The sequence below is a fragment of the Pongo pygmaeus genome, chromosome 7 (assembly GCF_028885625.2).
Source record: "Pongo pygmaeus isolate AG05252 chromosome 7, NHGRI_mPonPyg2-v2.0_pri, whole genome shotgun sequence".
In the NCBI taxonomy this organism is placed as follows: Eukaryota; Metazoa; Chordata; class Mammalia; order Primates; family Hominidae; genus Pongo; species Pongo pygmaeus.
In genome coordinates, this window is record NC_072380.2 from 18628428 (window position 1) to 18655451 (window position 27024).

The 27024-nt window shown below is 38.3% G+C and overlaps 1 protein-coding gene across 6 annotated transcripts in view; it reads right to left on the reverse strand.

Moving 5' to 3' along the window:
• PSD3 (pleckstrin and Sec7 domain containing 3) overlaps window positions 1-27024 on the reverse strand; it is a 491817-nt gene that overhangs the window by 22294 nt on the left and 442499 nt on the right. For all 6 annotated transcript variants that reach the window (XM_054499657.2, XM_063668553.1, XM_063668552.1 and 3 more), the window contains 3 exons: window positions 23431-23588; window positions 20823-20967; window positions 6578-6721 (listed from right to left, as the gene is read on the reverse strand). In XM_054499657.2, coding sequence (XP_054355632.1) covers window positions 6578-6721; window positions 20823-20967; window positions 23431-23588 — 447 coding nt within the window. The remainder of the gene's footprint in view (window positions 1-6577; window positions 6722-20822; window positions 20968-23430; window positions 23589-27024) is intronic.

Here is a 27024-nt window from a genome sequence, read left to right on the forward strand (position 1 = left end):
CAGGGAGATGACAACAGAAAGCTCCCATTCTGCCATCTTGCTGATGTCACCCTATTTACCTGTTTCTTTCAATTTTTAAATGTAGCTGCTAGAAAATTTAAATTCACACCTAGGTGGTTTACATTTATTTCTAATGGAAGGCACTGATCTATATCACCTGACATTCCTGAACTGAAATATTTTTATGTTTAACACTCACAGAAATCTTTGTGAAGGTGACATAATCTAAAACAAATTGCTGTTAATGTGTCATTCTTCTAAAAATATAGAGTTGGAAGGGACCTTATCAGCTAATTCACCCAATCCCATCTCATTTCTATAACGAGGAAACTGAGGTTCAGAAAGGATGTCATGCCAAATACACCAATGATAAGACTAAAATGGATTCCCAATCTAGTCCTTTTTCTAATTTTATGATTTTATCTCTCAGCTTACTTGTCCTTTTCCTGCAGATAATACCTTAACCCAATAGAGTGATCCTTATCAGAGCAGGCATTTCAGTAAACGATTGATGAAGGAGGGATTTAAGGACAGGGAGTCATTTCAAATCACATGATTGGCTGCTTATTCTTCCTTCTCAGGAATGGCCCTAATTCTTTGCAATCATCTACTAAAAATGTGGCTCAAAGAATCCTGTTGCTAGGCTCCGCTTCTCTTCAAAAGCAGCTGTTATCATTTAAAGATTAAAATTCAGAGCTCTTAGTCCTCTTTCATTATGTAATACAAAATGCAACTCCAAATGACAAGGCAAGGATCATGTCTGTATTATTAACTGGACTCAGGGTATAAACTGTTATCTTACATCTCTAGCTTTTGACTCATAATTGTAATACAGAATCTCTTTCACTTGCAATAGGGTTATTATCTCAAATAAACACATTCTAAGTTGAAAATATCGTAAGTCAAAAATATTTTTACACCACCTAACCTATTGAACATCATTAACTTAGCCCAGCCTACCTTAAATGTGCTCAGAACATTTATATTAACTTAGGTGGGCAAAATTATCTAACCCCAAAGCCTGTTTTATAATAAAATATTGAATACCTCACGTAATGTACTAAATACTGTACTGAAAGCATACCACTTTTGTACTATCATCAAGTTGAAAAATTATAAGTCAAACCATCTTAAGTCGGGAACCATCTGTACTTAGCATCCCACGAAAAAAAGAAAAGTCTTCGATTTCCCCAAGAATTCTATTAACCTACACTATCTCAGTTCCAGATCCAGATGTATAATTACCTTTGTCATGTCTTCTGTAAAGGAGATAGCATTTGATTCCACGCTAGACTGACTTACTAAGATTGAGACTTTTGCTACTAATCTTCTTTAACTAGTTTAACAGAATTTCTCCCTTGCTTTCACTAGGAAGACCAAGGGAAATAATGGCTATCTTTGCACTTTTATGATCCAGACCACTTGTAGCTTAATAGCTAGAAAATTTTGTTTCAGAGGGTGGGTTTGCCTTGTGACAGTTGGCACTGTATTAAGATATGCCTCTGCACTGCTCCTGTGAAAGGAAAAGCGACCTAGATTATGGCCCCTACTGTGAAAATTGCTTCCCCAATGTTGACAAATAAAAATAAACAATCTGAGGAATAAGGCTAGGATCACAACCAGAAAGTGTTCTCAAAAGGAAATATATCAAACTACCCAATGCTACTCACTATGCGACAAGATACTCAACAGTAAAACGAAAGGTTTACTATCTGAAATTTATATTATCTGTGCTTCCAGATATGAATGGTTTTGGGCTTCCCTAATGACTTTGAATAGAATGTATTCTTTTTTTGCAAATATATCAATTTTGGAAGGAATCATGCTGTTTTAAATGTCACCAAGAATTAGAAATTCAGAAAAAGGTGCATCATGCTTCAAGAATGTCCTAGATTTTTAAGAAAATATTCTGTCCCAAGAAATTTATAAGTTTTGTTATAGTGGACATTTGTTGTTTCTAAAATTGAATTTCCTAGCCATGTGGTTGGTGTGGGCCCTAACTGTCTTAAGCCATAAGCATATGCTACTCTGGGTCGCAATTTAGGAGTGGGTATTCAGCTGAATTCAAGCCCATTAAGTCATGTGACCTTTATTCTAAGTTTTTGGTTTCAGTCATGAGGAAAGTGGACATTCTCTTTTTTCCTGCTGGATTGGAACCTGAAAACACATATACCGGGAAATATCTTCCTTCCAAGCATGAAGGGACTATTAATTCCAAGCCCATGTTCAAAGATCTAACTAATACTTAATACATATAAAACTGGCTGCAGCCTCTAGTACAGGGTTGGCAAACTCAAAAGTCTTCAGGGACCAGAGCAATGACACAAACTGTAGAAAGTTATCAGATGTGATATATTAATAACAGGGAATGGTGGGAAGGACAAGACCTGTCTTTCCTAAACGCATATAAATTACAATGAAAACAAATACAATATTACGTTGGCCAAAGAAAACACGTTGACATTAGGTGGGCTGGCAACATACAATTCATTGGCATTGCGTTGGCTGGTTTTCTACCAGGCTTTACAATGACCTGAAAGCCAGCTATTAACCTGACCTTCAGCAATTCCTCTGTAGTAAATCTCTTGCAGCCCAGGCATGGATTTAATAGGCTTGGGCTGGTGTATCTTTTCCCTCTCCCTACTCAGGTCCAGCTTAACTTAAGGATTATGTTAACATCTGTAATCATCTTAAATGTTGCATCTGTAACATCTTAAATGTTGCACGAAAAATATCTTGAAATAAACAGCGTCATCTCCTTCTAGTTGCTGTTGTTTTTAAAGCTGAAGAAACATAAAACCAAAACATTAGGGCCAACTGCATTGCTGTCAAGGGAATTTCTTTAATGGTGCTGTGTCTTAAGGGGCCCAGGTGTTTTCCAGAACAGCTCAACCAACTATGCTTTGTTTGGAGCCTTGTAAATTTTTACATTGACACAAAACATTGATCTGCCCCAGAACTTGATCTGTTTCCCAATATACCAGAAGCACAGGGATCAATTAAATATTTTTAAGTAAAATGGGAACTGAATAAAATAGAAAAATGTTAATTTATCAGGAAATGAGGCTATTTCTGATATTTATTTCTTGAAATTGGGAAATGATGGTGAGTTTCTCAATGTAGACTTGTCATGCTTAAAGCCTCTTTTAGAAGTAAGATTAGATTCCAAACCACAGCTTGGAGGTTACCAATTCAGTTGAAAACAAAACATCCCTTCCCTTAGAGTCAAGTCAATGAAGACAGCCCATTCTGAGTAAAGTTTGCTGCTTTAAGTAAGTGAATCTTTTTTCTAACAGGCTAAGATGGAAGTTTCCTTGCTCTCTGTACATTTTTTTTTTAAACCCTGAACCTATGTATTTACCAGAATTTCTGACTATTTACTGTCAGTCAGAGTTTGGACAGTTTCTAAGGCATAGTAAGAGAGGTAAATTTGGCTCACCATGAAGCACTGTTTGTACTCAAAGCAACCCGGGATTTAAACAACTGAAACGCATAAAATTAGGAACACTCCTGATGTTATTATTAACGGCTTAATATTCTGCCAAAATAAAAGTATTTTTCCTTACCAAGGACTTGTGAAAATGGTAAGAATTGCTTTGAAACCAAGGGAGGCCCTGTTGAGGAGGACCCACCATAGGAGGAGGTGAGAGCACTCATTCATGCCTGTGATCTTCCCTGGTGATTAAAGGTCCTCTTCCTGTCACTGCCCATCTGTGGGCTCCCACTGAACTGCAGACACTGCTGTCTGCTCTCACCTGGGTGAGAACAGTCACCAGGTTTGTTTTCATGGGAGCCTCTGGTCCTGTTAAAATAATGAATACTAAGGTTTCTCAGAGAATTGCTTCCTCTGATGTTATCTTTTATATACAATAATAAAATTTCACGCATGTTGTCAATAAATGTGCATCAATTAGTCAGTGTTCCAGAAGCTGGGAAAAACGGTCAAAAACTCTTCCATCCGCTATGAAGCGGTCTGCTCAGGGAATGCTGCTTATGAAGCAAAGGATGCTGTGCAAAGACTCTCTGCAAGCACTCACAAGAGAAAAATTCTGGTGGCTGCAATAACAGCAAAGTGGACTCAATATGATATATGACTTCAATGTTAATTTAAATTACTGAAAAACAATTGTTCACTTTTTAAAAAGCACTGCTTATACAAAACCCCTTTTAGATGACAGCTGAAATTTTCCCTCTTTCATGACATAAATATTAGCTGTACCAAGTCAGGTATCCTCGTGCCTTTCTGATAGACACAGGTGAAGGAGCTTGACAGACAAGCCAACCTGCTTGACATATTCGCATATGGGTCTGATTTTAATGAGTCCTGGAATGCAGTCTGCAAGCTCGCTGAGGTGACGATTTGATAGAAGCAAGACTTAATCCTTGCAAAGCTTGGTCTAACTTCACGTCAGGGATTGAAAATGCTGGCTCTTGGTGGGTTACATTTTCAGAAAAGAGGTAGCGCTGTAGACTCAAAAGTAGGGAGGGCTCCTAGCAATGGCAACCTTTCCATGGCCTTGCAGCCACCCCCCACCTCCTGGGGACAGGCTCTTTTCCCCCTTCGGCATCAAGGGCTCCAGTGAGGTGCTGAGTGCTGGAAGCAGGGACTGAGGTGCTGGGAAATTTAATTAGCGTGTGTGAAACAAAACAGGCCTATGGCTTAAAGCCACTTCGGAAGTGTGAAGAATAATGATTGCTTTTTGAGAACTCCCATTTCCCAAGAATGAGCAAGCCTGGGGAAAAATGAGTTGCCTAGTTTTTTGTTGTTGGTTTATTTTTTATTTTATTTTTTCAAGTGTTTTGCTGGTAAGGCTTCTACGGTTTTTGCTAAGAAACGTTTACCTTTACCAAAATAAATACTTCTCTTAGTAGAGTTCTCTGCCCAGAGCAAGGATTTGCTCGACCATGAAGAAAACTAGTACATGGAACTGTAGTGGAAGTGCCATTTTTTTAATCAAATGCTACATTTGATAACAGAAATATTATAACTCAGAGACTTTTTAAGGCTTCTACGAAATTGTATCCAATTCAGCAAGCACACATAGAGCAAAGGCTGGAAATGAACTTAGGCTCATAGTTTTGGGTAGGGGGAGGTATTACGGAATCCACTACAGGTACAAAGACAGATGAAAATAACTTCAGCTTAAAAAAATTGTGCCAAGTACTGAAACAGATGAATTCCAGCTAGCATATCCGGATCAGGTTTTTCATAGGAGGAATTTGGGCTGGACCTCAAAAGACGAACAGGACTTTCAGAAATGAAGATGATGGGAAGAGCATCTGAGGCAGAAGAAAGCAAGTGAACAAAGGTATAAACGTGTGTTTGGGGAGAGTAGGCAGAAATGTGACTACCGTAGGGAGGCCAGTGTGGGAAAGACGGAGGTTGTGGAAATGTGGAGACGCCAAATCCTCTCCAATGAAAGAACTGAGACTTTCTTCAGGAGGTAACTGGAGGAGGGGAATGGGGGAAGCTGTAGGCAGCTGTTGAACAGAGGAATGCTGTCATCTGGGTTGAACCTCAGAAAAACAACCGGCCAAAGGATTTAGGATGAACAGAAGGAGAGCGGAGTGAGAGAGGAGAAAGCCAGGGCTCAGCAGAGGAAGTAGTTACAAAGCAACGCAAGGAAGGGACAGGTGTGAGACCCCGCAGACACTGATCGCTAGGATGTGGACACTTAGAAGATTTTAAATTTCCAGCCTGAGGAGGAAATCAGATAAGATGAAAACAAAGGAGAGGAACAATGAGAAGTAAAAGGGGCCAGAGCTACAATGAAAAAGGACAGCTAAAGGCAGATTCAGCACATCCAACAGAAAAAAAAAAAGGTCAAATTAGTCAAAATAATTAATTCTTTTTATTTTGTATTGCATGCTACCTACTTAAAAAAAAAAAGACACTTTAAATGTCTGAAGGTAGAGGCTAAGGGAGTCTAACCCTGACATTAATTTGGAAAAAAACTGAGCCATGGAAATATTTGGAAACATAGTTTTCAATTTGTGTTTAAATTTTACACTTTTCCATGCCAGAGCATATGGCTTCTCACCATTCTTTTTAATAAGCACACTCACTGTATAGATGGATGTGCCACAACTTAATTTATCAACCCCCTTCTGAAGGGCAGTGGGTGACAAGAAGAAAAATGCATAGTGTTGCCAAACAGCAAGAATGTGCAGGGAAAAGCTGATGCCTCACATCACTCGGTGGTTCATTTCCTCCCTTGTGCTTTTTTTGACTCCGATTCTGCCGGAAGAGACACAGGGATACAGAAAGCAGCTGTCTACCCTGGTGTGTCCCTCTACTGTTCTTTTTCTTCCCCTCACAGCGGGCGCACACTATTCCAACCAGGCAGGCTATTTGCTTTTAAGTGTATAAACTGGCAGGTTACTCTTTGATGTTTGTTTGGCACTTAAACAGAATCACAAACAAGAGGGGCCACCATGACCTTGCCAGGAGCTCCCAAATTAGAGTCGGGGCAACCCACGCCTCTCTCAGTGACACTGCAAAGAAAGATACTGCCTCATGGACAGATCATAAGAAAACTCAGAAATCAGCATTTACTAACATTTGGGTGCAACACACCTCAAACTCCAGATAGTGGTCTTTCAGTTTGTACTCATCGACGTCCTTGGCTTTGACCTTCTTGTCGGGGGGATATGAGCGGTGCTCGGCCAGCTCGGTGGTGATCTGCTTCAGCTTACTTTCATGTGACTTCAGTTGCTCCTCCTGCAGGAAATCGTGATGCCATTTAGCGTTCAAAAAAAAAAACAAGTCAATAACAAAGCACGGCATACTTTAAAAAAATCCCCTGTGCTGAATGACTTTAATTCACTAAAACAGCCCAGTGTGCCTCTGCTGCCACATCCTTCCAGCTTTCTCATGCCAGTGTCCACATATTTCATATATTCCTTCCCGGGATGGCAATCAAGGCCAACCTCTTTAACTGGGTCCCTTGTCATAAAACCGAATGGCTTCCGAGCTCTTTATGAGTTGGGACCAGGCCTTAAGAGATGCCCTGACAGGCACGTCACCAGCTGAACAGTTAAGCAGCTAGCATGGAAGCTGCACACCTTGGCTTTCTCATTTCATGCCTATTCAGCAATGCTGCCAGCTTTTCCATCCATCACAATGAAAGAATTGTCTATGTGCATATTTTTTTTCCTTTTTGAAAGAAGCAGAGCTAAGAAGAAATATTTCTTCTCTGAAGCTTACCAGATGATATTCTAAAAAATGCAGCTATCTCGCTTTTCTCTCTCCAAAGCAGCAGAGTTCTTAGTTCCTTCAACTTTATTGGCCCAAAGCAGCCCGTCAATTAAAATGTATCTACCTATTTAGCAATTATTGCCTTAGTAGCATTATTATAGGTACCGTGTACCAATGCAATATGGTTGATCCTACGTCAAAGGATTTCCATTCTAAGGGTACCATTTATATCACCTTAGCAATAGGTTACCCAAAAAGATATGTTACTGAACCTTCTGCCAGCATTTTAAAAACATTCTTGGAATTCTCTTGCATTCTTGAAAATGTATGACTCCTTACTGTTCTAGTTTCACATGCAAATTATCCAAATTTCACACGTACAATAAGATAAATGGGTGAAGGCAAATGAAACAGATCTGACTAAATTAGGTGATAAGTGTATTTTATATAACACCAACGTAATTGTGGAACACAAAAATCTTGTAGAATGAGGGGAATAATTTTTTACAAAACCAGAAAAATGAATATGGACACTAAATTACGATTATATAACATCATTGTAAATTAGTTAAAAAGGTGTCCAGAAATTGAGTGTCACATACAATATCTTACAGACTTTTGTAATAATGTACATCTTAAAAGCCAAACAACAACAACAAAATCCAAGTCAAAAACCATCAAAACAGAAGAAAACAATGACAAGTAAAACGCAGAGTACATGAATGGAAAAATGAACCAGAAAGGTAGCATGAACACGTGGAGTGATCTAAAAATGACAAGATTCATTTCTAAATGCCAACTATAACAAAACAAAATGAAACACTCCAAGAAGTCCCAGAAAAGGAGGAAGGAGAAAAGAAACCTATTTTGAGATTTTAGAAAGGAGTCTACATCTCCAAACCTATTATTTGTATACTGATAATGCTGAACGTCAAAAATGCTTCAGGTAGCTTTTATTTACAAGTTCTTACTCATCTATTACTTTCAGGCAAGGAGACTATCAACTATGTTATGGATTGAATGTGTCCACTCAAAATTAACCTTCAGTGTAGCTATACTTGAAAATGGGGTCCCTAAAGAAGTAATAATGGTTAAATGAGGTCATAAGAGTGGGGCATATATCCAATAGGATTAGTGCCCTTATAATAAGAGGAGACATTGTGTGCAAGCACCAAGGGAAGGCCATGTTGGCCATCCACAGCCCGAGGGGAGAGCCCTCACCAGACACCAACTCTGCTGGCACCTTGATCTTGGATTTCCCGTCTCCAGAACTGTAAGAAAATAGATGTCTGCTATGGAAGCCACCCAATCTATAGTGTTTTGTTATGGCAGCCTGAGCTAAGACAAACTATATCAATAATTTTTATTTCTTTCAAAGTTGTTTTCCTTTGTGTATTTACTGCAATATGTAAATTATCTAATAGACTTCTTGACAAATGATGTTTAGTGACTAGACCACTTCAAAAAATAAAAGCATGATGTATTTTTCTTCTTTTCTAAAAAAAGTTTTAAACATATAAAGTCATATTGAATGACATATGAAAAATACTCATGAATCTAACATAGGAATTTAAGAAATAAAATATAAATAAATTGAAACTCCCTGCACATGTACGTGCTCATCTTATTCCTTTTCAGTGTTATTCATATATAAAGATATGTAACCATAAAAATACAGAAGTGTAGCCGGGTGTGCGGTGGCTCACGCCCGTAATCCCAGCACTTTGGGAGGGTGAGGCGGGTGGATCACAAGGTCAGGAGTTCGAGACCAGCCTGACTAACATGATGAAACCCTGTCTCTACTAAAAATACAAAAATTGGCCGGGCGTGGTAGCACGGGCCTGTAATCCCAGCTACTCAGGAGGCTGAGGCAGGAGAATCACTTGAACCTGGGACGTGGAGGCTGCAGAGAGCCGACATTGCGCCACTGCACTCCAGCCTGGGTGACAGAGCAAGACTCCATCTAAAAAAAACAAAACAAAACCAAACCAGAAGTGTATTCTCTAGGTTTTATACTTTATATAAAAACTAATTAAAGGCTTTCTTTTGTAACTTTTTTCTCCACTCAACATGTTTTTAAGATTTATCTACATGTATGCTCTAGTTCCTGTCTTTTACTCATTGCATAGTACCTCATTGCAGGACACATTACAATTTTGTTTAAGGATATTTAGCTTGTTTTCAGGTTTCCTGTTGTGGGATTTTTTTCCCTGTTATAAATGATGTGGCAACAGACATTCCTACATATGTCTCCTAGAGAATCTGAGCAAGAGTTTTTCTATAGTGTGTCACCAAGTGTTGGCATTTCTGGGTTTTAGAATACGCACATCTTTAAGATGACTGTTTTCTAAAGTGTTTTTATCTGTTTACATTTCCACAGCAGGTCTGAAAGTTCTCTTTGTTTTACATCCCTGTCAAAATGTGATGTTATTATACTTGTAAAATTGTTGCTAATTTCATAGGTAAGAAATGATAAGCTACTGTGATTTCAATTTACATTTCCCTGAATATGAATGAGGATGAGATTTTGTTCATAGGTTTACTGGGCTTCCTCTTCTGTGGATTACTGGACCCATTTTTCTATTGGGTTGTTTGCCTTTTAAAAAATAGATTTGTATCAGTATAGTTATTTATAATATATGTTAAGAAATCAAACTCTTTATATTTTTGGTTAGGAAATAATTAGAATCCAATAATTAGAATCCAATGATAGAATCCAGTTTATTTAAGAAAAAATAGGATTTTAGGTAATTTGGTAAAAGAATTTACAAACTTCTATTTTTTTACTTTGGAGCTAGGCAAATATGCTTTCAGATGTTTGCTGCTTCTAAAGGCTTTAGATTTAGGCTTTCCAATCTTGAATATTCAAATGTCTCTTCTTCTGTTGAATAAATTTCAATTTCTACTTATTTTAATGAGGAATACAGGCTAGAATGACAATATGCACAACATCTTATGTTTTTCACTTTCCTCCCAATACCAGGGCTTGCCAGGGTTTGTTCATTGTTACCAAGCTATGTTTCATAAGTCTGTTTCTACAGTAGCATAAAGGGCTAGTCATTTAGGCTACATTTTTATGAAGGAATTAATCGAAGAAGTGCTGATGTTCAATGAGAAATGCTTCACTACTATTTCACTGCCTTCATAGGGCAGGAGTCAATAAAGTAAGCTCAAAATAAAGCGTTTTAAAATCACATCTCCTTAAATCTGTCCATTTTGAACAGTGAAATAAAAATGCCAAGTAGCTCTTATGGACACAGCTTGACCATGAAAATTATTCCAGTGCTAGAATCCCATGGTAAGAAAGATACAGATTTTCCACACACACATACACACACACACACACACACACACACAAAACAAAAAACAAAAAACAAACAAAAAAACAAAAAACAAAAAAACAAAACCAACAACAGCAACAACAACAAAAAACAATGGTAAAAAAACAACGGGAGAGAGATGTTGCAGCCATGGAGATGTCACATTCTCAGACTCAGGACAACTACATTTGTAATAGACATGATGAAGAAAGACAAAGTAGGAATTTGCTTTTTTATCCCCCCCTCTCTTTTGTCTTTGCTTTTACAGTTCTTTAGGGATGCATACATACTGTTTTTACAAGACAATACTAGCAAAACAGATTTCAGAGATGGCAGAAAAATATTACATTTGACAAAGAAAAGGCATGGAGATAGAAAATACCACAAACTCATAAAATTGTTTTAAGTTAGGAAGTGATAATTTTTAAAAAATGAAATTGAAAATACTAGATACAAGAAAAGTTGTTGTGGTTATATGTCAATAGATTTAAATGAGTAAGACCTTTCATAATATATACAACAACATTTTATCTAAAAGGCAAGTTTTCGAAGTCACTTAGGACTTCATTTACTTATATTAGGGGTTAATACCCAAAGTATATAAGGAACTCAAACAATACAATAGCAAGAAAACAAAGCAATTAAAAAATGGGCAAAGGACTTTGCTACCGTTTCATTGTATCCCCTTCAAACTTCATATTGAAACTTAATCCTCATTGTGTAGTATTAAGAGATAGTACTTTTTGGAAAGTGATTGAGTCCCTCATGAAGGGATAAGTGCCTTATAAAAGTGCTGGAGCGATATAGGTTAGACCCTTTTTTGCCCCTGTCTTCTGTCATGTGAGGATACAACATTTGTCCTCACAAATGCTGTCAGGAAAATTTGGAAAACTGTAAGAAGGCTCCTCAAAAAACTAAAAATGGAATTACCAAATAATCTAGCAATCCCACTTCTGAATATGTAGCCAAAGAAATGAAATCAGTATCTCAAAAAGATGTGGCATTCTCATGGTGAGACCATGCCATATCTTCTTCAAGAAGAGGGAACAGCTCTTGGCTGTAGCATTATTCACAAGAGCTAAGATCTAGAAGAGATCTAAGTGTCCTTTGAAAAATGGATAAGGAAAATGTGGTGTATATACACAATGGAATATTATTTATTCACCCTTAAAAAAGAGGAAATTCTCTCATTTGCGACAACATGGACAAACCTGGAGGACATTTTGCTAACTGAAGTAAGCCCGGCACAGAAAGACAGATATCGGATGATCTCATATATGGAATCTAAAACAACTGAACTCATAGAAATAAGGAGAATGGTGGTTACCAGAGGCTGGGGGCAAGGGACTGGGGAGATGCTGGTCAAAGGACGAAAAACATCAGACAAGAGGAGTAAGTTCTGTTGTGTATCATGATGGCTAGAGTTAATAATAATGCACTGTGTATTTCAAACTTGCTCAAAGAGTAGAATTTAAGTGTTCTAACCATAAACAATTGATATAGCAAAACATCGCAATTATACCTGGAAATATATATAATTATTATATGGTCAATTAAAATTGTTAAAAAATATTTAATTTGTTTTCCTATTTATATAGTACTTAGATTTTGAGAAAAATTTCATAACTTCCTTTAAAATATTAAGCTCTAATTTCATCTCTATGAAGACAGTATTGCTTAACTGATGAGGCAATGGGAACAGGCAACTTGGCTGTTGAAGATCTTGCAGTGTGAGTCAAGGGCTGACCTGGAGTTACAGTCCTTCTCCCCCGATGCAGAGCCCAGGCCAGAAATCAGCTTTTTATCTTTTTATACCAAGTATAAGATTTACATAGTACTTATCATGGAGAGAAGGATGAGAGAGAAGCTGTGAAAACTTAAAGGAAACAATAAAATAGAAATGCAGATGGCTCCAAGACGGAAAGGAGGAAGAATGAGAGAGAAGGCAGAGAGAATCGGGAAACGGAGAACACATTTATCCATCCGTGAACCTCACCGAGCGCCCATACAGCAGGCACTGTGCTGGGTGCTGGGAATAAGAAGGGGGAACAGCCACAGTAGCTGCCACTAGTCTTTTCCTCCAAGCTGTGGGATACAGAATCCTAGATGTTCTAAGGTGGAAGAGAACCTGGCCACTGTCCTTTCTAACCTCTTTGTCTTAGAGAAGATGGAGATCCAGAGAGTTCAAGTAATTGTTCCAGTTCAGACAAAAGGACAGAGTGGCAGAAGCCACATTCTCCCAACTTCTATCATGCAGTCACCTTGGAACAGCCTTCTGAAATCCAAAGGGCTGCCAACAACATAGCTTCAGCACATTCTCTTACTTGACAGATCAATCCTGAACTCAGCTTTCAGAGCTCTTGGTAAACTCCACTGCTGTCGGGTCTCCTCTGCTATAGCTCTCAAACGTGCAGGCTGGACTCAGGGTTACTCACCTTGCTCCAAATTCCACTTAAAACCTGTGTTACAGGCTGGGCACAGTGACTCACACCTGCAATCCCAGCACTTTAAGAGGCTGAGGCGGGTGGATCACTGAAGGTCAGGAGTTCGAGACCAGCCTGGCCAACATGGCGAAACCCCGTTTCTATCAAAAATACAAAAATTACCCGGGTGTGGTGGCATGCGCCTGTAATTTCAACTGCACAGCAGGCTGAGGCAGGAGAATTGCTTGAACCTGGGAGGCGGAGGTTACAGTGAACCGAGACCACGCCACTGCACTCCAGCCTGGGTGACAGAGTAAGACTCTGTCTAGATAAAGAAAAAGAAAAAGAAAAAGGAAAACAAAACCAAACCAAACCTATGTTACTCTAGATCGCACCATTTCTTCCTCTTCTGCATTACTGCAGCACTTAAATGTCTATCTCATATGCTTGGCACAAAATATACCCCGACCTGTGTATGAGTTTTATCTCCTTTACCGATTACAAGCTCTTAGAAAGGCAAAAAAGGTCACTTTTTTCCTTCCCTTAAATCCTCCAGTATTCAGTAAAGTGTTGAGCAGAGAGACGGTATGTGGCAGCTTTTGGTTTATAGACATTACCTGCCTAACATTAACATCTCAAGCTCTCAGAAGTTGAGGGCCAAGGCAATTGTCTCACCTATTTTTATAATGCCAACAAAACCTAACATAGTACCTGCTCTACAGGATCTTCTGTAAACAGTAGCTGAACAAATAGATTTTTTTTTTAAGTGAAGGTACAGAGGGGAGGGCTTAGACTGTTTCCTTTGTGCTGTCTTAAAGGAGACAGATGATTTTGAGGGTAATAATATATCTAGGGATCTGCAGTGCAACTGACCAGTCAAATTGCTAAACACTGGAAACTTCTCAAAATGAAGTGGTACATAATTTAGAATACAGAACACCTGTCTTTGAGTCAGTTTGAGGGAGCCTCAATCCAAAAGATTATTTCATAATTTCATGTTTAAGACAGCTTTAGATCTTAAACACAGCGTTTAATGAGTATAAGCAAAATAGCTTCCACGTGATTTAATTGTTTGTTTTACTGGGTACTTAATATATATTAAATACAGACCTCTAAGAAATGAATTTTAAAAAGTCTATCCATTCTGGAGAAGTGTGGGTACCAATTAAGGCCACATCAAAGAGTTTGAATGTGAAAAAATGAGTCAGTTAGGGGTAAGTGACATAATTAGCATCATATTTTAGTCATAACTGTAAAGATGGGTCAGAAGGACATAAGATTAGTGGAAGAGATCACAAGTGGTTACAAAAATCATCTGCGTCAGATTATTCCAAAGTGGGGTGTGTGTGGCCCAGGCAAGATGACCCACTGGGGAGAGTTTTAAAATCAGTATGGAGATATAATTCACATACCATAAAAACACCCTTGCACGTCTAACTGTGCTGAATTCATTAATGAGTTTTCAAAAATTTTAATAGATCCTTAGGCACTGGTAAAAAATTTAAAGTTTTTTTTTTTTAAATCTAAGCACTATAAAATGTTAAGGTTTACTAATATTTACTACTGGGATTGACAGTAGAAAATGTAGTTTATTTGCTTTAAAAAAGCATCATATATTAAAAGATATCTGCTGAAATATTTAGTATTGGGATAAGGTGAATAGTCAAAAAAGTGAGGAGACCAGTGATCTAGGTAGAATATGACAAAAATCTGAAGCAGTAGGTGTAGAATATGAAGGATATCGGCCAGGCACGGTGGCTCATGCCTGTAATCCCAACAGTTTGGGAGGCCGATGCGGGCGGATCACTTGAGGTCAGGAGGTCAAGACCAGCCTGGCCAACATGGTGAAACCCCGTCTCTACTAAAAATACACACATTAGCTGGGCACGGTGGTGCACACCTGTAATCCCAGCTACTTGGGAGGCTGAGGCAGGACAATCACTTGACCCTGGGAGGTGGAGGTTGCACTGAGCCAAGATGGCACCACTGCACTCCAGCCTGGGTGATAGAGTGAGACTTTGTCTTAAAAAAAAAAAAGATAGATATTTAGGAGGTAGAAGTGACAGGACTTTATGACAGAAACTGTGGAAATGGGCGGGTGGGGGCACAGTGAAGGAAGCAACTACAAGAATGACCTCCTCCCCTGAAATCCCACAGCCCCTAAGGTCAGCTCCATTCACCTGGCTCTGAGCACCACTGCCTTGTGGTCATACCACAGGACAAAAGGAGTGGTGGGGGTTACCTCAGTGTGAGAATCAAGCATAGGGCTGCTTTGCTTCTGATCAGTATCCATCTTAAGTCTGACCAAAAAAGTATTTAGTACCCATGGATTCAAACTTACATATGAGAATGGCTGGAATTCCAACAAAACAGACCTAGATATCAGGAAATGAAGATGTCCTGGGGCACCATTCTCTGAAGAAGCAAGGAAAGACCTAGGGTAGGCACAGGTTCCTACAGTGTAGGGTCTAAGTGGGATCTGGAGACACCTGCCGGCCTGGAGTGGAAGAGAAACACACATGTGTCCCTGGGCCCCAGCCTGGACCTGAACGACCTGGTGGGGCTGGGAAATGTGCATTTTATGCAAGTCCCCACATAGCTGTTGTGCACACTGAAGTTTGAAATGACTTCTCTGGTGGGCAGAAAGGGAGGTTGTGAGCAGATTGTGAACAGGGCCGGCCATGCAGTTCTGTGTTTAGAGAGCTACACCAGAAGGAGAAGCAAAACTTGTATTTTCAAACAAGTCTTTCCACCCCCAATAGAAGAAAAATGTGCTCTGGCAACGCTGTCTTGAAAAACAAAGAAGGCGATTCCTCCTACACAGCAGAGTTGTTCAGAAAGTACCACGCTGCACTGGCAATAATCAATTTTAATGATTAAGGCTAATGTGTTTTGCATAAAAGACAAGGATAAATTAAAGCAAAGCCCACAAATGACAGGGTGACAAACACTGTGTCTTGAAAAAGCACCAAACAATCTTTTAATTGAACGTCTAATTTTTCCCCACACTGTCTATCTTTCTTTATCAATGTTTCAGCAAGGCACTCACGTTTTTATACCTGTATTTTGTAAAGTAAAATTATCCAAAAAATTGTGGCATTTAGAGGAGTCAGAGCCAGGTTGTGGGGGTATGGGAAAAAAAAGATAGCTGGTCTCATGGCTTCAGATCCACTGGCTAAAGCAGTGGTTCTCAATAGCAGTGGGTTGGATTTTGACCCCAGAAGATATTTGGTAACGTCTGGAGACATTTTTGGTTGTCAGAATTGGGGGGTTCCTGTTGGTATCTAGTGGGTAGAAGCTGGGGATATGGCTGAACATCCTACAATTCATAGAGCCCCTCACGACAAAGAATTATCCACACCAAAACGTTAATGCTGCTGTGGTCGAATATGCCTGTGTTAAAGGATAAGAGCTAGTCTTTGAGGTACTGGAGGAATCCTAGGGGCAGCCAGACATCTTCCAGGATTTGCTGGAGGCACACTATGACCCCAGTATAGATATCCCCAAAAGCCTCAGGTGCTACTCCAAATACATGCTTAATTTTACATATGTGTTTCTCAAAGCTAAAAATCTTATCTTTAGAAACAAACATTGTGACTTGGCAAAGAAATAATACAGAGCTGTTGATAGAAAAATCCTTGCTGGGCAGGGTGGCTCATGCCTGTAATTCCAGCAATTTGGGAGGCCGAGGTGGGCGGATTGCTTGAGGCCAAGAGTTCGAGACCATCACTGCTAACAAGGTGAAACTCTATCTCTACTAAAAATACAAAAAATTAGCCAGGTGTGGTGGCGGGAGCCTGTAATCCCAGCTACTCAAGAGGCTGAGGCAGGAGAATGGCGTGAACCCGGGAGGCGGGGATCGCAGTGAGCCAAGATCAAGCCACTGCACTCTAGCCTGGGCGACAGAGCCAGACTCCGTCTCAAAAAAAAAAGAAAAAAGAAAAACCCTTAAAAACATTCTAGAACCATCTCATTTTTCTAGATGGAAAGTTGAGGCCCACAAAGCAAATGCTGGGTGATGCAATTCAGTGGGGTGGTGGGGTCAGGGTGGTGGGGATCATTTCATTTCTTTCCAAATAAATTAAATTCCTGAAATGATACGGTTACCTTGTCTTACATGATACTGGAGGATATTTCTTTTTGGTTATTACCTTCTTATTTAAAATCTTCAATCCCTAACTGTGATTATACTACATATGCATTTTTTTTGTATCTCTGTGGATTTATGTCCAAAATGAAGGAAAATATTTTTAAAAATTAGGCATTCTATTTTTGGTTCCAGTGTAAGTCATCTGTTTGAAATAAGAGTGCCTACCATGATAAATGTGTTTGCTTGCCTGTTCTGGTGAAAACACACAAACAGATGAACACATTCATTTTCATGTGCATATCACTTACTAGTATACAGTCCCTAAATAGGAAAGCAGTACATTTTTTAAAGCATAAAGTAAACAGAACTGTAGTGAGGGAAAATCAAGGAAACACTCATATGTTGCTCTAAGTTACATACACCTTCCACGAATGACATGCTTATTAACAGCCCTCTTTAGTTCAACTCACCTTCTCCCCTGGGTCTTTTATAGAACTGAATGTGAGAAAGACCCAATCTACTGAAAAAGAACAATGGGAAAGTCCATCGTAAAATTAATAGAGCAAAACTCAATTTTGCAAGGTTTTTTTTTTTGCTTCTAGTTACTCGATTTTTTCCCTCCCCTTATATCGTGTAATGTGATTTACCTTTTATGCAATATACTCTTTATGTGGTAGGCTGTTTATGTTAAGTATGCATATTTAAAGCAGAGAAATGCATTTGCTTTAAGAGTTCATATTTAGTTGGATAGACGGAGATGTCTGCCAACATATCTTCTGGTCATCAATAAGAGCATTCCTTTTCTCTTAAAGTTGTAGTGTACTTATTACCCTTAAAAACTAAATGCCATTGTGTCCTGTATGAACTGTACAGTATAGTAATGTTTACAAGTAAGCATTCAATATTTGTTAATGATAATTTGAATTAAAAACAGAAGAATCTTTCCTGAAACCACAGATTCCTCCTTCTTACTACTAGTCTTTCTGTTTTCATAACTATGGCAAGACTTGAGCACATTCCCCTCCTCCACTTCCTTATTACCTTCCATTCATTCCCCCATCAAAGAAGGCCAATGTGGTTTGTCTTCTCATGACTCCACCAAAACTGTTCTTGCTAAGGCTATCCAATGATATAGTTTGGATGCTTGTCCCCTCCGAATCTCATGTTGAAATGTGATCCCCAGTGTTGGAGGTGGGACCTGGTAAGAGGTGTTTGGGTTATGGGGGTAGATCCCTCATGAATGGCTTGATGCCACCCTTATGATAATGAGGTAGTTCTTGCCCTATTAGTTCAAGTGAAAGTGGGTTGTTAAAAAGAGCCTGGCACTTTCCCTTCCTCTCTCTCTTGCCATGTGACACATCTGTTTCCCTTTCCCCTTCTATCATCATTTGATGCTTCCTGAGATTCTTACCAGAAGCAGATGCTGATGCCATGCTTCTTGTACAGCCTGCAGAACCGTGAGCCAAATAAACCTCTCTTCTTTATAAATGACCCAGGCTCTAATATTCCTTTATAGAAACACAAAATGGGCTAAGACACCCAGTGACCTCCCAGCCACTAAATATGACATTTTTAAATCTAAATTTTCCCGGAACCTTTTCCCCCTTTTCTTGGCACAACGTTCTCCCTGTTTGTATTAAATCTAAGTAACTTTTTGGAAAATTGCTTATCAAGTGCCTTAGTCTGATTCTGAGCTCTGGCCACTGCAGCAATTGGAGATAGAAGAAAATGATCCAAGAAAGGAGTCTAAGAAGCAAGGGGAGAAATCAAGAGACAGTGAGGCGAGACTTCAGAAGCAGGTCAGACACCACAGTCCCCAGCTGTCCAAGCCACAATGACAGCCTGTTTCCTCTACTTCCATGAGCCACCAGAACTATCCATTCCACACTTTCAAGGTCTCTCAAGCACTTTCACTACGATCCATTTCTTCTACAGCTACTTTGGTTATCTCTCCTCTGGATTACTGAAAATTCCTTTAAAATGGGCCTTTCTGCTTCTAGTAGTATCTTCTTCTAACAATTCCTCATATTGTAACAAGAATAATTTTTAAAGCAAAAATGTGATCGTATTACTCTCCTGCTTAAAACTATTATTATTATTATTATTATTATTATTTTTTTTTTTGAGATGGAGTTTTGCTCTGTTGCCCAGGCTGGAATGCAGTGGCATGATCTCAGCTCACTGCAACCTCCGCCTCCTGGGTTCAAGCAGTTCTCCTGTCTCCACTTCCCGAGTAGCTGGGATTACAGTCATCCACCACCACGCCTGGCTAACTTTTGTATTTTTACTAGAGACAGGGTTTTACCATGCTGGCCAGGCTGGTCTCGAACTCCTGACCTCAGGTGATCTGCCCACCTCGGCCTCCGAAAGTGCTGGGATTACAGACATGAGCCACTGTGCCTGGTCTTAAAGCTATTATTTTAAGGATGCTGGGAACCACAGAAGCATCCAAAATCATACACACGACAAACAAGGCCTTTCATGATTTGGCCTTTGCTGACCTCCACAGAGGTACATTTCTTGCTTTTTCTCAACACTGTGCTCATGTCACAGTTTAGAACTTGTGTGCGGTTCCTGCATCCAGCGCTCTCTTCTCTAGGCCTTCGTTCCTCTGCTGGCTCATTCTCCTATCTCGTCCCACATCTCACCTAACTGCCTCTCATGCTTTGAGCTTCACATTGGGTACCACATTTCCTCCTTCACCTCCAAGGCCAGGCTAGATAATGTCCCTTCCTTGAACCTCCACAGCTCTCTGGACTTATCCTTCCTGTACTTTTATCAAATCATTTTACAATGACTTCCTTATTTATATTTGCCACACCTTCAGGAGAGGATCTGGGCTTCATCTGCCTTTCTATCTCCAGGGCCAGAAATAGTCTCTGATGTACAACAGGCACACAATACACATTTATTAAATAAATCCATCAATGATAATTGCTCCCTCTCTTGCCATGGGACACATCTTATGATATCAAAGATGTATAGGGAGCTAGTTAATACCAACACTCGGTCGATCATAGTAAGATAAAACTATCTCTATGTAATAAGAAATTCACAAAGACATCAAAGTAACTTCCAAAATCTTTAGTCAATGGCAAGGGGGTACTGCAGACAGGTTTAAAATCAGCAAACCTGGCTGGTAGGCAGTGTCCTTAGAAGAGTTTTAAGTGAAAAAGGACATGATAAAATATGGCTTTTAGTAAGATTGATCTGACCACAGAAGGAGGCTTATGTAAATACACTTGGAGCAGAGTTCTGGTACACTTTATCTTCATTAGCTTGGAAAATCCAAATGTTCCATTCAGCTCTGCTCTGAGGGGTAGGGCAGGCCCTTTCCCATTGTACTATGCACAGTGGACTCCTGAAAATATTTTTATATTTCTAGCAGTAAACACATCCTGGAATACGGTAAATGCTCAATAAAAATGAGCTAATAAATGAATGAAAGAAAAGCTTGTTACCAAGCCAGATTATGAGCTGGTAGTTAAAACAAACAAAACATCAAGTATGGCTAATAATGAACTAATATAAACCTTAGAAACTGAATCAAAGTACGTATCCTACTAACTGAAACTCAATTATGTCAGCTTCCTACGTGAAGTGTAAAACCCAGTGTACTGCATTTCTGCCTCATTTATATGACACGCTCTCACAGGGCAAGGTCTCACACCTGCCCCCAAAACATGGAGTACTATCCAAAGACAAATATTTATCACATTATTTGGAGTACTATCCAAAGACAAATATTTATCACATTTTTCCCAAGGTCAAAGTACTATCAAGATGATTACCTGAGACAGTTTTGTTGTAGTGGCAGGCAGAAGTGGGCGGCTAAACTTCTTCTGAGAGCCGATTGCTGCTGGAAATGGTGGTGCAGAAAATACAGCCGCCACACAATTGATTTTGTTTATCCACCCTTGCATTTCCTCTGGGCTCCTATGAGAAACAGATATGTTTATATTAGGATGTTGCTATGTCTAAGTAGCATCACACTTTGCCTATTTCACGTTACTGATTTGCAATGGCATGTGAAAATCATTTACTTCTCCTGGTACAACTAATCCCTGACAAAACTTCATTAGAGATGAACATTGTCATTTGACGATCACCAAAGACGCCACGATCATCACAGTGCAAGACTGTGATTCTCTCCCTAGGAAATAGAAGAGAAAAAAGAGAAACACTTGACAATAAATATTTATTAAACCCCTACTTTCTGTTTGATACGAGGCTATGCCAAAAATTAATTATAAAATTTACTCATCTCTTTTCATTGTACTGTTTAATTTTAAAATCTAACTGAGGAATGTATTGGTAGAGGGAAGGTAAAAGGATTTATCTCCTTTGGAAAACAGCTGACAGGTTCTTCGAAAGTTAACTGTGCATTTATCATACGACCCAGCAATTCTACTCCTAAGTAACTATCCAAGAGAAATAAAAACATATAGATATGCTGGACGTGGTGGCTGATGCCTGTAATCGCAGCACTTTGGGAAGCCGAGGTGGGCAGATCACCTGACGTCAGGAGTTCAAGACCAGCCTGGCCAACATGGTGAAACCCCATCTCTACTAAAAATACAAAAATTAGCCGGGCGTGGTGGTGCACACTTGTAGTCCCAGCTACTTGGGAGGCTGAGGTAGGAGAATCGCTTGTACCTGGGAGGCAGAGGTTACAGTGAGCAGACATTATGCCACTGCACTCCATGCTAGGGTGGCAAAGTGAGACTCCATCTCAAAAGAAAACATATAGATACACAAAGATTTGTATGTTAGTGTTTATAGCATCATCATTCCTAAGAGTCAAAAAAGGGAAACAATCCAAATTGTCCAGTAAATGGATAAACAAAATTCGGTGAATGCACACAACTGAAGAGTATTTAGCAATAAAGTACTGACACACACTACAAGATGGATAAACTTCCAAAGCTTTATGTTAAATAAAAGAAGCCAGACACAAAAGACCACATCATATATTAGTCTGTTTATATGAAATGTCCGGAAAGGGCAATACTGTAGAGGCAGAAAGTAGATTAGTGGGTGCCTGGGGCTGGAGGTGAGAATGGGAGTGACTACAAAATGCGTACGGGGATCTCTTTGGAGTGATGCAAATGTTTCAAAACTGGACTGTGGTGATGGCTGAGCCATTCTGTAAATATGCTAAAAAAATCATTGAAATGTACATTTAAAACTGGTCATATTTTATGCTATGTAAAGCATACCTCAATAAGACTGTTTATAAAACCCACCTCAGAGGAGGTGAAAATCATCTGATGTGATCATATTTTTAATTTATGTGTCATTATATTCAGAAAGCCCAAGATTCACAGCACTTAATAAATATTTGTAAACTCATAAATGAATGGTGGAAATGATTATGAATCAGGACAGATTATCTACCATACACATAATCAATAAACAAAAAGTCAAAAAAAAGTCAGCCAAAGTCATTTCCTTCATCAATTACTCTGAGAGAAACCACACGAACTAACCTGAGACCACTCTAAATGTCAGCTCCTCACGGCACCCTCTCTAGGCTGATCTCTCTGGCTCCACTATTATTTCAATGGACTGTTTTTTGCATCAATTCTGTCCAAAGTAATGAGATCTCCTCAGGTATTACATCTGGTATTTTTGATTTAAAAAACTGGGGAACAGAATAATTTGAAAGTTTCTTTATGCCCAATAGCTGTAATTATACATCCAGCTATGGGTCCCTGTGTGATGTTAACCGCCCCATTCCTACATTCAAAAACCCCGGGCAACTTGTTTCCTTACAACCTCCTCCTAAAACTGGCAATTCATTCCATTTCCTTGCGCACAGTAGAATGACATCTTTTTCTTCTAGTATAATCATGGACTACTAGAGCTCAGAAGGGAAACAAAAAAACAAAATAAACATTTACATTTATTGAACAGTTCCTATGTGCCAGGCACTGTGTGAGGTATTATATACACTTATCTCACTGACTCCTCACTAGAACTCTGTAAGATAAACATTATCCCCTACACTAGTGACGAGCTGAGGTTCAGAGGTTAAACTATGTGCTAGGAGAAAGAGCTAGAGAAACGGTGTTATCCAGGTCTGTTTTACTCATTTTGCGATAGAACTTGTCTACTAAAACCCTCATATTTTATTGATGAGGATACTAAATTCTAGAGATGGTAAGTGGCTGACTAAAAGTCAAAGGGCTACTTTGTAACAGGCAAAAATGTAAATCCTGGGTTTCTATTTTTTTTTATTCTAATCTTCTTAGACAGTTTATCTCTCTAATGTAAGCAGTTCATGACTTTGATTCCAACTCAAAAAATTTCCCCTGCAGAGCTTGATTTTATTTCTTGTTATAAAGTGGTGCTAAGTGAACTAAAACACAAAATCAAATAAAAACCAACAAAACATACTGAGTTTGAAAAAGCAAGACCCTCCAGTCGGCAGTTTTAAGTTTAAACACGTTTGGTTTCTTCTCATAGTCCGTGGCCTTGGATGCCAATGCGTGGTGCACACTCACAGCATTTTTCAAGTCCTCTTCAGACAAGGCCTTTTCTGGCTTGTATTCATCCTATAGATGGACACAAAGAAAATAAAGGCAAAAATCACGATCAGATTTCAACTTAATTTTTTAAAAGCAAAAACTAAAAAAATAGTTTTTAGAAAATCCAAGTAAGCGAATGAAAAAAATGAAAAGAATGGTGAGCAAAAACAACTTTATAAATGTTATAGAACATTATGTTGTTTGAAAAATTTGCTGAGAATGAGAAAATACATCTACCCACGGCATTTTTTAAAGATCAGTTTTTTTAAAAAAACTGATATACAATAATTGAGATAAATAGCTAAGTAAGGCCAAAGGCAGAAATATCTATCGTACACATTTTATAATGAACAGAAATGAGACTTGGACCAATAGTGTGATTTGGTTTCAGGATTAAATGGATAAAAGCAAAACCTTACAGGTAACTGTCAACAGAATTATACCGAGGGTAAAAACAATGCCATTGTGTTCTTTGCTCTAAAGATATTATATGTTCCTGTTACTTTCTGTTTAGACTAATATTATCAAAAGAAAAATGAACAGTAAAATAAAATAATTACTCCAGCTCTTCTGCTGAAAGAAAAGAGGAAAATCAATAATAAGGTGAAAGCTTAGCTTGTTATCAAAAATTGAAAAATAGGTAAATGCATATGCTACAAACTGTTAGATATTTTCTAGAGTTTAAGGTCCCCCTTCCTCCTTCCCATATTTTATCGAAAACAAGATAAACATGCATTCTGTAAAACACACACATGCACCCCCAAACACACACACCCATCACCTTCTGATTAGCAGTAAAAGCCTAAGGAAAGATATTGTCTGTTTTCTTATCAGTCTGCTTTTACCAATTTTCAGAAAAACAATGACAGTCCTCCATACTTCCCCTCCCTTTCATTTATCCCCTCCACAAACCAAGCAGTTCAAATGTACTATTGCCATCAATTCAAATTGAGTCAAAAATAATCCTTCATGTGACAATGCTGCGAGGCAAAGGTTTTCCCTCCACAATGTGACGTAAATACCAGCTGTAATATAAAGATTATCCACATTTATAATATTAAACGACAAAATTGTTACTTTGGGATTGCAACAAGTCTTACTTTATTAAGCCTCCGAGGTTAAGAAGTGCTATTGACAATGACAGTCTTCTAGAGTGGTATGATGAATAAAGGAGAATTTAAAAAATAAATACAAGATATTTATATGTACCTGTTACTAATTCCCACTAATTCATAAAACTATAATCTAGTTATGTTTTAAGATCTGTCTTGTCATTTTTTAAATGAGATTTTTCTCAGTAATTTAGCATTCCAAATATTCACAAATCTCCTTCCAGGGAAATTTTCATCAGAGTAGGAATTCCAACTAGAGGTAGCATGACTACAAAACCCCTCCGGCCTTATAATTACGCTATAACAGAACCCTGCACATCTGGCTCTCCATGCGGTGTAACTTCGATTCCAGACAAAAACATGAGGTAGGTAAATAACTGGAATGAGGAGAAATGATGAGGGCCAAAATCACTTTAGGGAATTTATATGCCACCTCCATTTCCATACATACTGATCCCCTAACACACCTAATGATTGAGTTTGCACAAAGGTTAGCCTAGAAATTTGTGTGTATTTTTTTTTATGTTCTAAAATATGATTTAAGCTTTTATCTTAATTCCTCTTCCCTATTTTCTTTGAATTAATATTTTGTTGTTGTTTGAATTTCTTAAGATGTTACCTAGTTCTTTTGTTTTCCATATTTCTTCTTTGGTTAAGAAAGAATTTAAGGTTACAATTTTTCCTCTGAGTATGGGTTACACTGCGTAGCAGAGTTGGGGAATGAGTATTTTTTCATTGCTTTCTAGATAGTTTGTAGTTTTAATTTTTTATCTCTTATTTAATCTTAGTAATATCAAATAATGTGCTTCTCAAATTTAAGGTAAAGCTTTAGTCATATATTATTAGATATTCATAATTTTATTGGCTTATGACCAGAGAATATGGTCTAGAAAATCTATTTTCCCCAGATTTGGTAAGGTTTTTCTTGTGGCCAATCACATGTTTGATTTTTGTTAATGTTCCATAAACATACAAAAAATTTATTCTTTGAGGGATGAATGTGTATTTATATTCAAGTTTATTGACTCAGTTCCTCTGCCCTTACATCATTTTTTTCTAGTTTATTTTCTACATCATTTTTTCTACCAGTTTATCCCCTTCAGACAAGTATATTAACCTTTTCCACTTCAAGCTCTTGTTGCATTTCTGATAACTTTTATATATATTTTAGTTGCTATGTTGTCTGGTGCATTTAGGTTTCTAACTATCATCTTCCTTATAACTATGTGCCACTTATTACTTAAAATGTTCTTTATCCTGTTTAATGCTTAGTCATATAAGATGGAAATTTAAAAGAGTCTTTCTTTTACGAAAATGCTCTATTTATCTATTCCTCACCCACATCAACAAGATAAGACTTTGAAAAATGTTTTGTTCTGCAATCTTACTAAAATTATCCTGTGTTATGCATTTTCTGTTTCAAGAAGCCTTATTTTGAATTTAGATTATACATTCTGAGTCTCCCCTCATAGATTTAACTGCATCTATGTTTCCTTGCTTACCTGCTTCTTTCTTTTTTCCATCTTGACCTCTCTCCTCTCATACCTTTGCTATTTTCTCTTCTTTCAGGTATTTTCTTTAGGTAGGTGGTATACTGTTTTATTCTTATCCTCAAGTATCTTTCATTTCTTTGATAGGTATAGAACTGGATATAGAACATATGGCTGCAGTCTTCTTCATTTGTTTTACTTATTGTCTGGAGATGCTGTTCTACCATCTTCTAGCTTCCAGTTTAATACAAGTCCAATGCCAATCTAATTACTTTCTCTTTTTCTTGTTTTTTTTTTTTTCTCTTTGGAATCACATATCAGTTTTCCTTTAATCTTAGGATTCAGGATTTTTTGCTAGGCTATGCCTTACTTTTCTTATCCATCCATTTAGTCTGAAACTAAAAAGTCCCATCCTTATTCTCCCTTATCTGACCATTCACTTGGGTTGATAATTGCTGACAAAAGTAATAAACATAGTCGTGCAGACTGTGGCTAAGACAGTTTTAAGGTCTCCAGCTATGGTTGCATCCGGTGCCAACCTACAATTGTTTTACATCTCCATGATTTTTGAAATTCTTCCTCGGCTTTTTGTTACAATAGTCTCCTGGTTTCTCTCCTGCCTCTCTGATCATTATTTTGCTCTCTCTTCTTCTTCATGCCCTTCTATGTAACCGTTGGGATGGTTTCAACCCCAGATATATATCACAATGTCTAACAAACTGCTATAGGTGAATAGGAAACACAAAACCAACTGGTAGCTATTACTATTGAATGACTTAGACTGTCTCATTTGGAGCCACTATAAATATTCTTCGAGTATATTATCTGCTGATATCTTCATTTAAAACCAAGCTCAAAGGA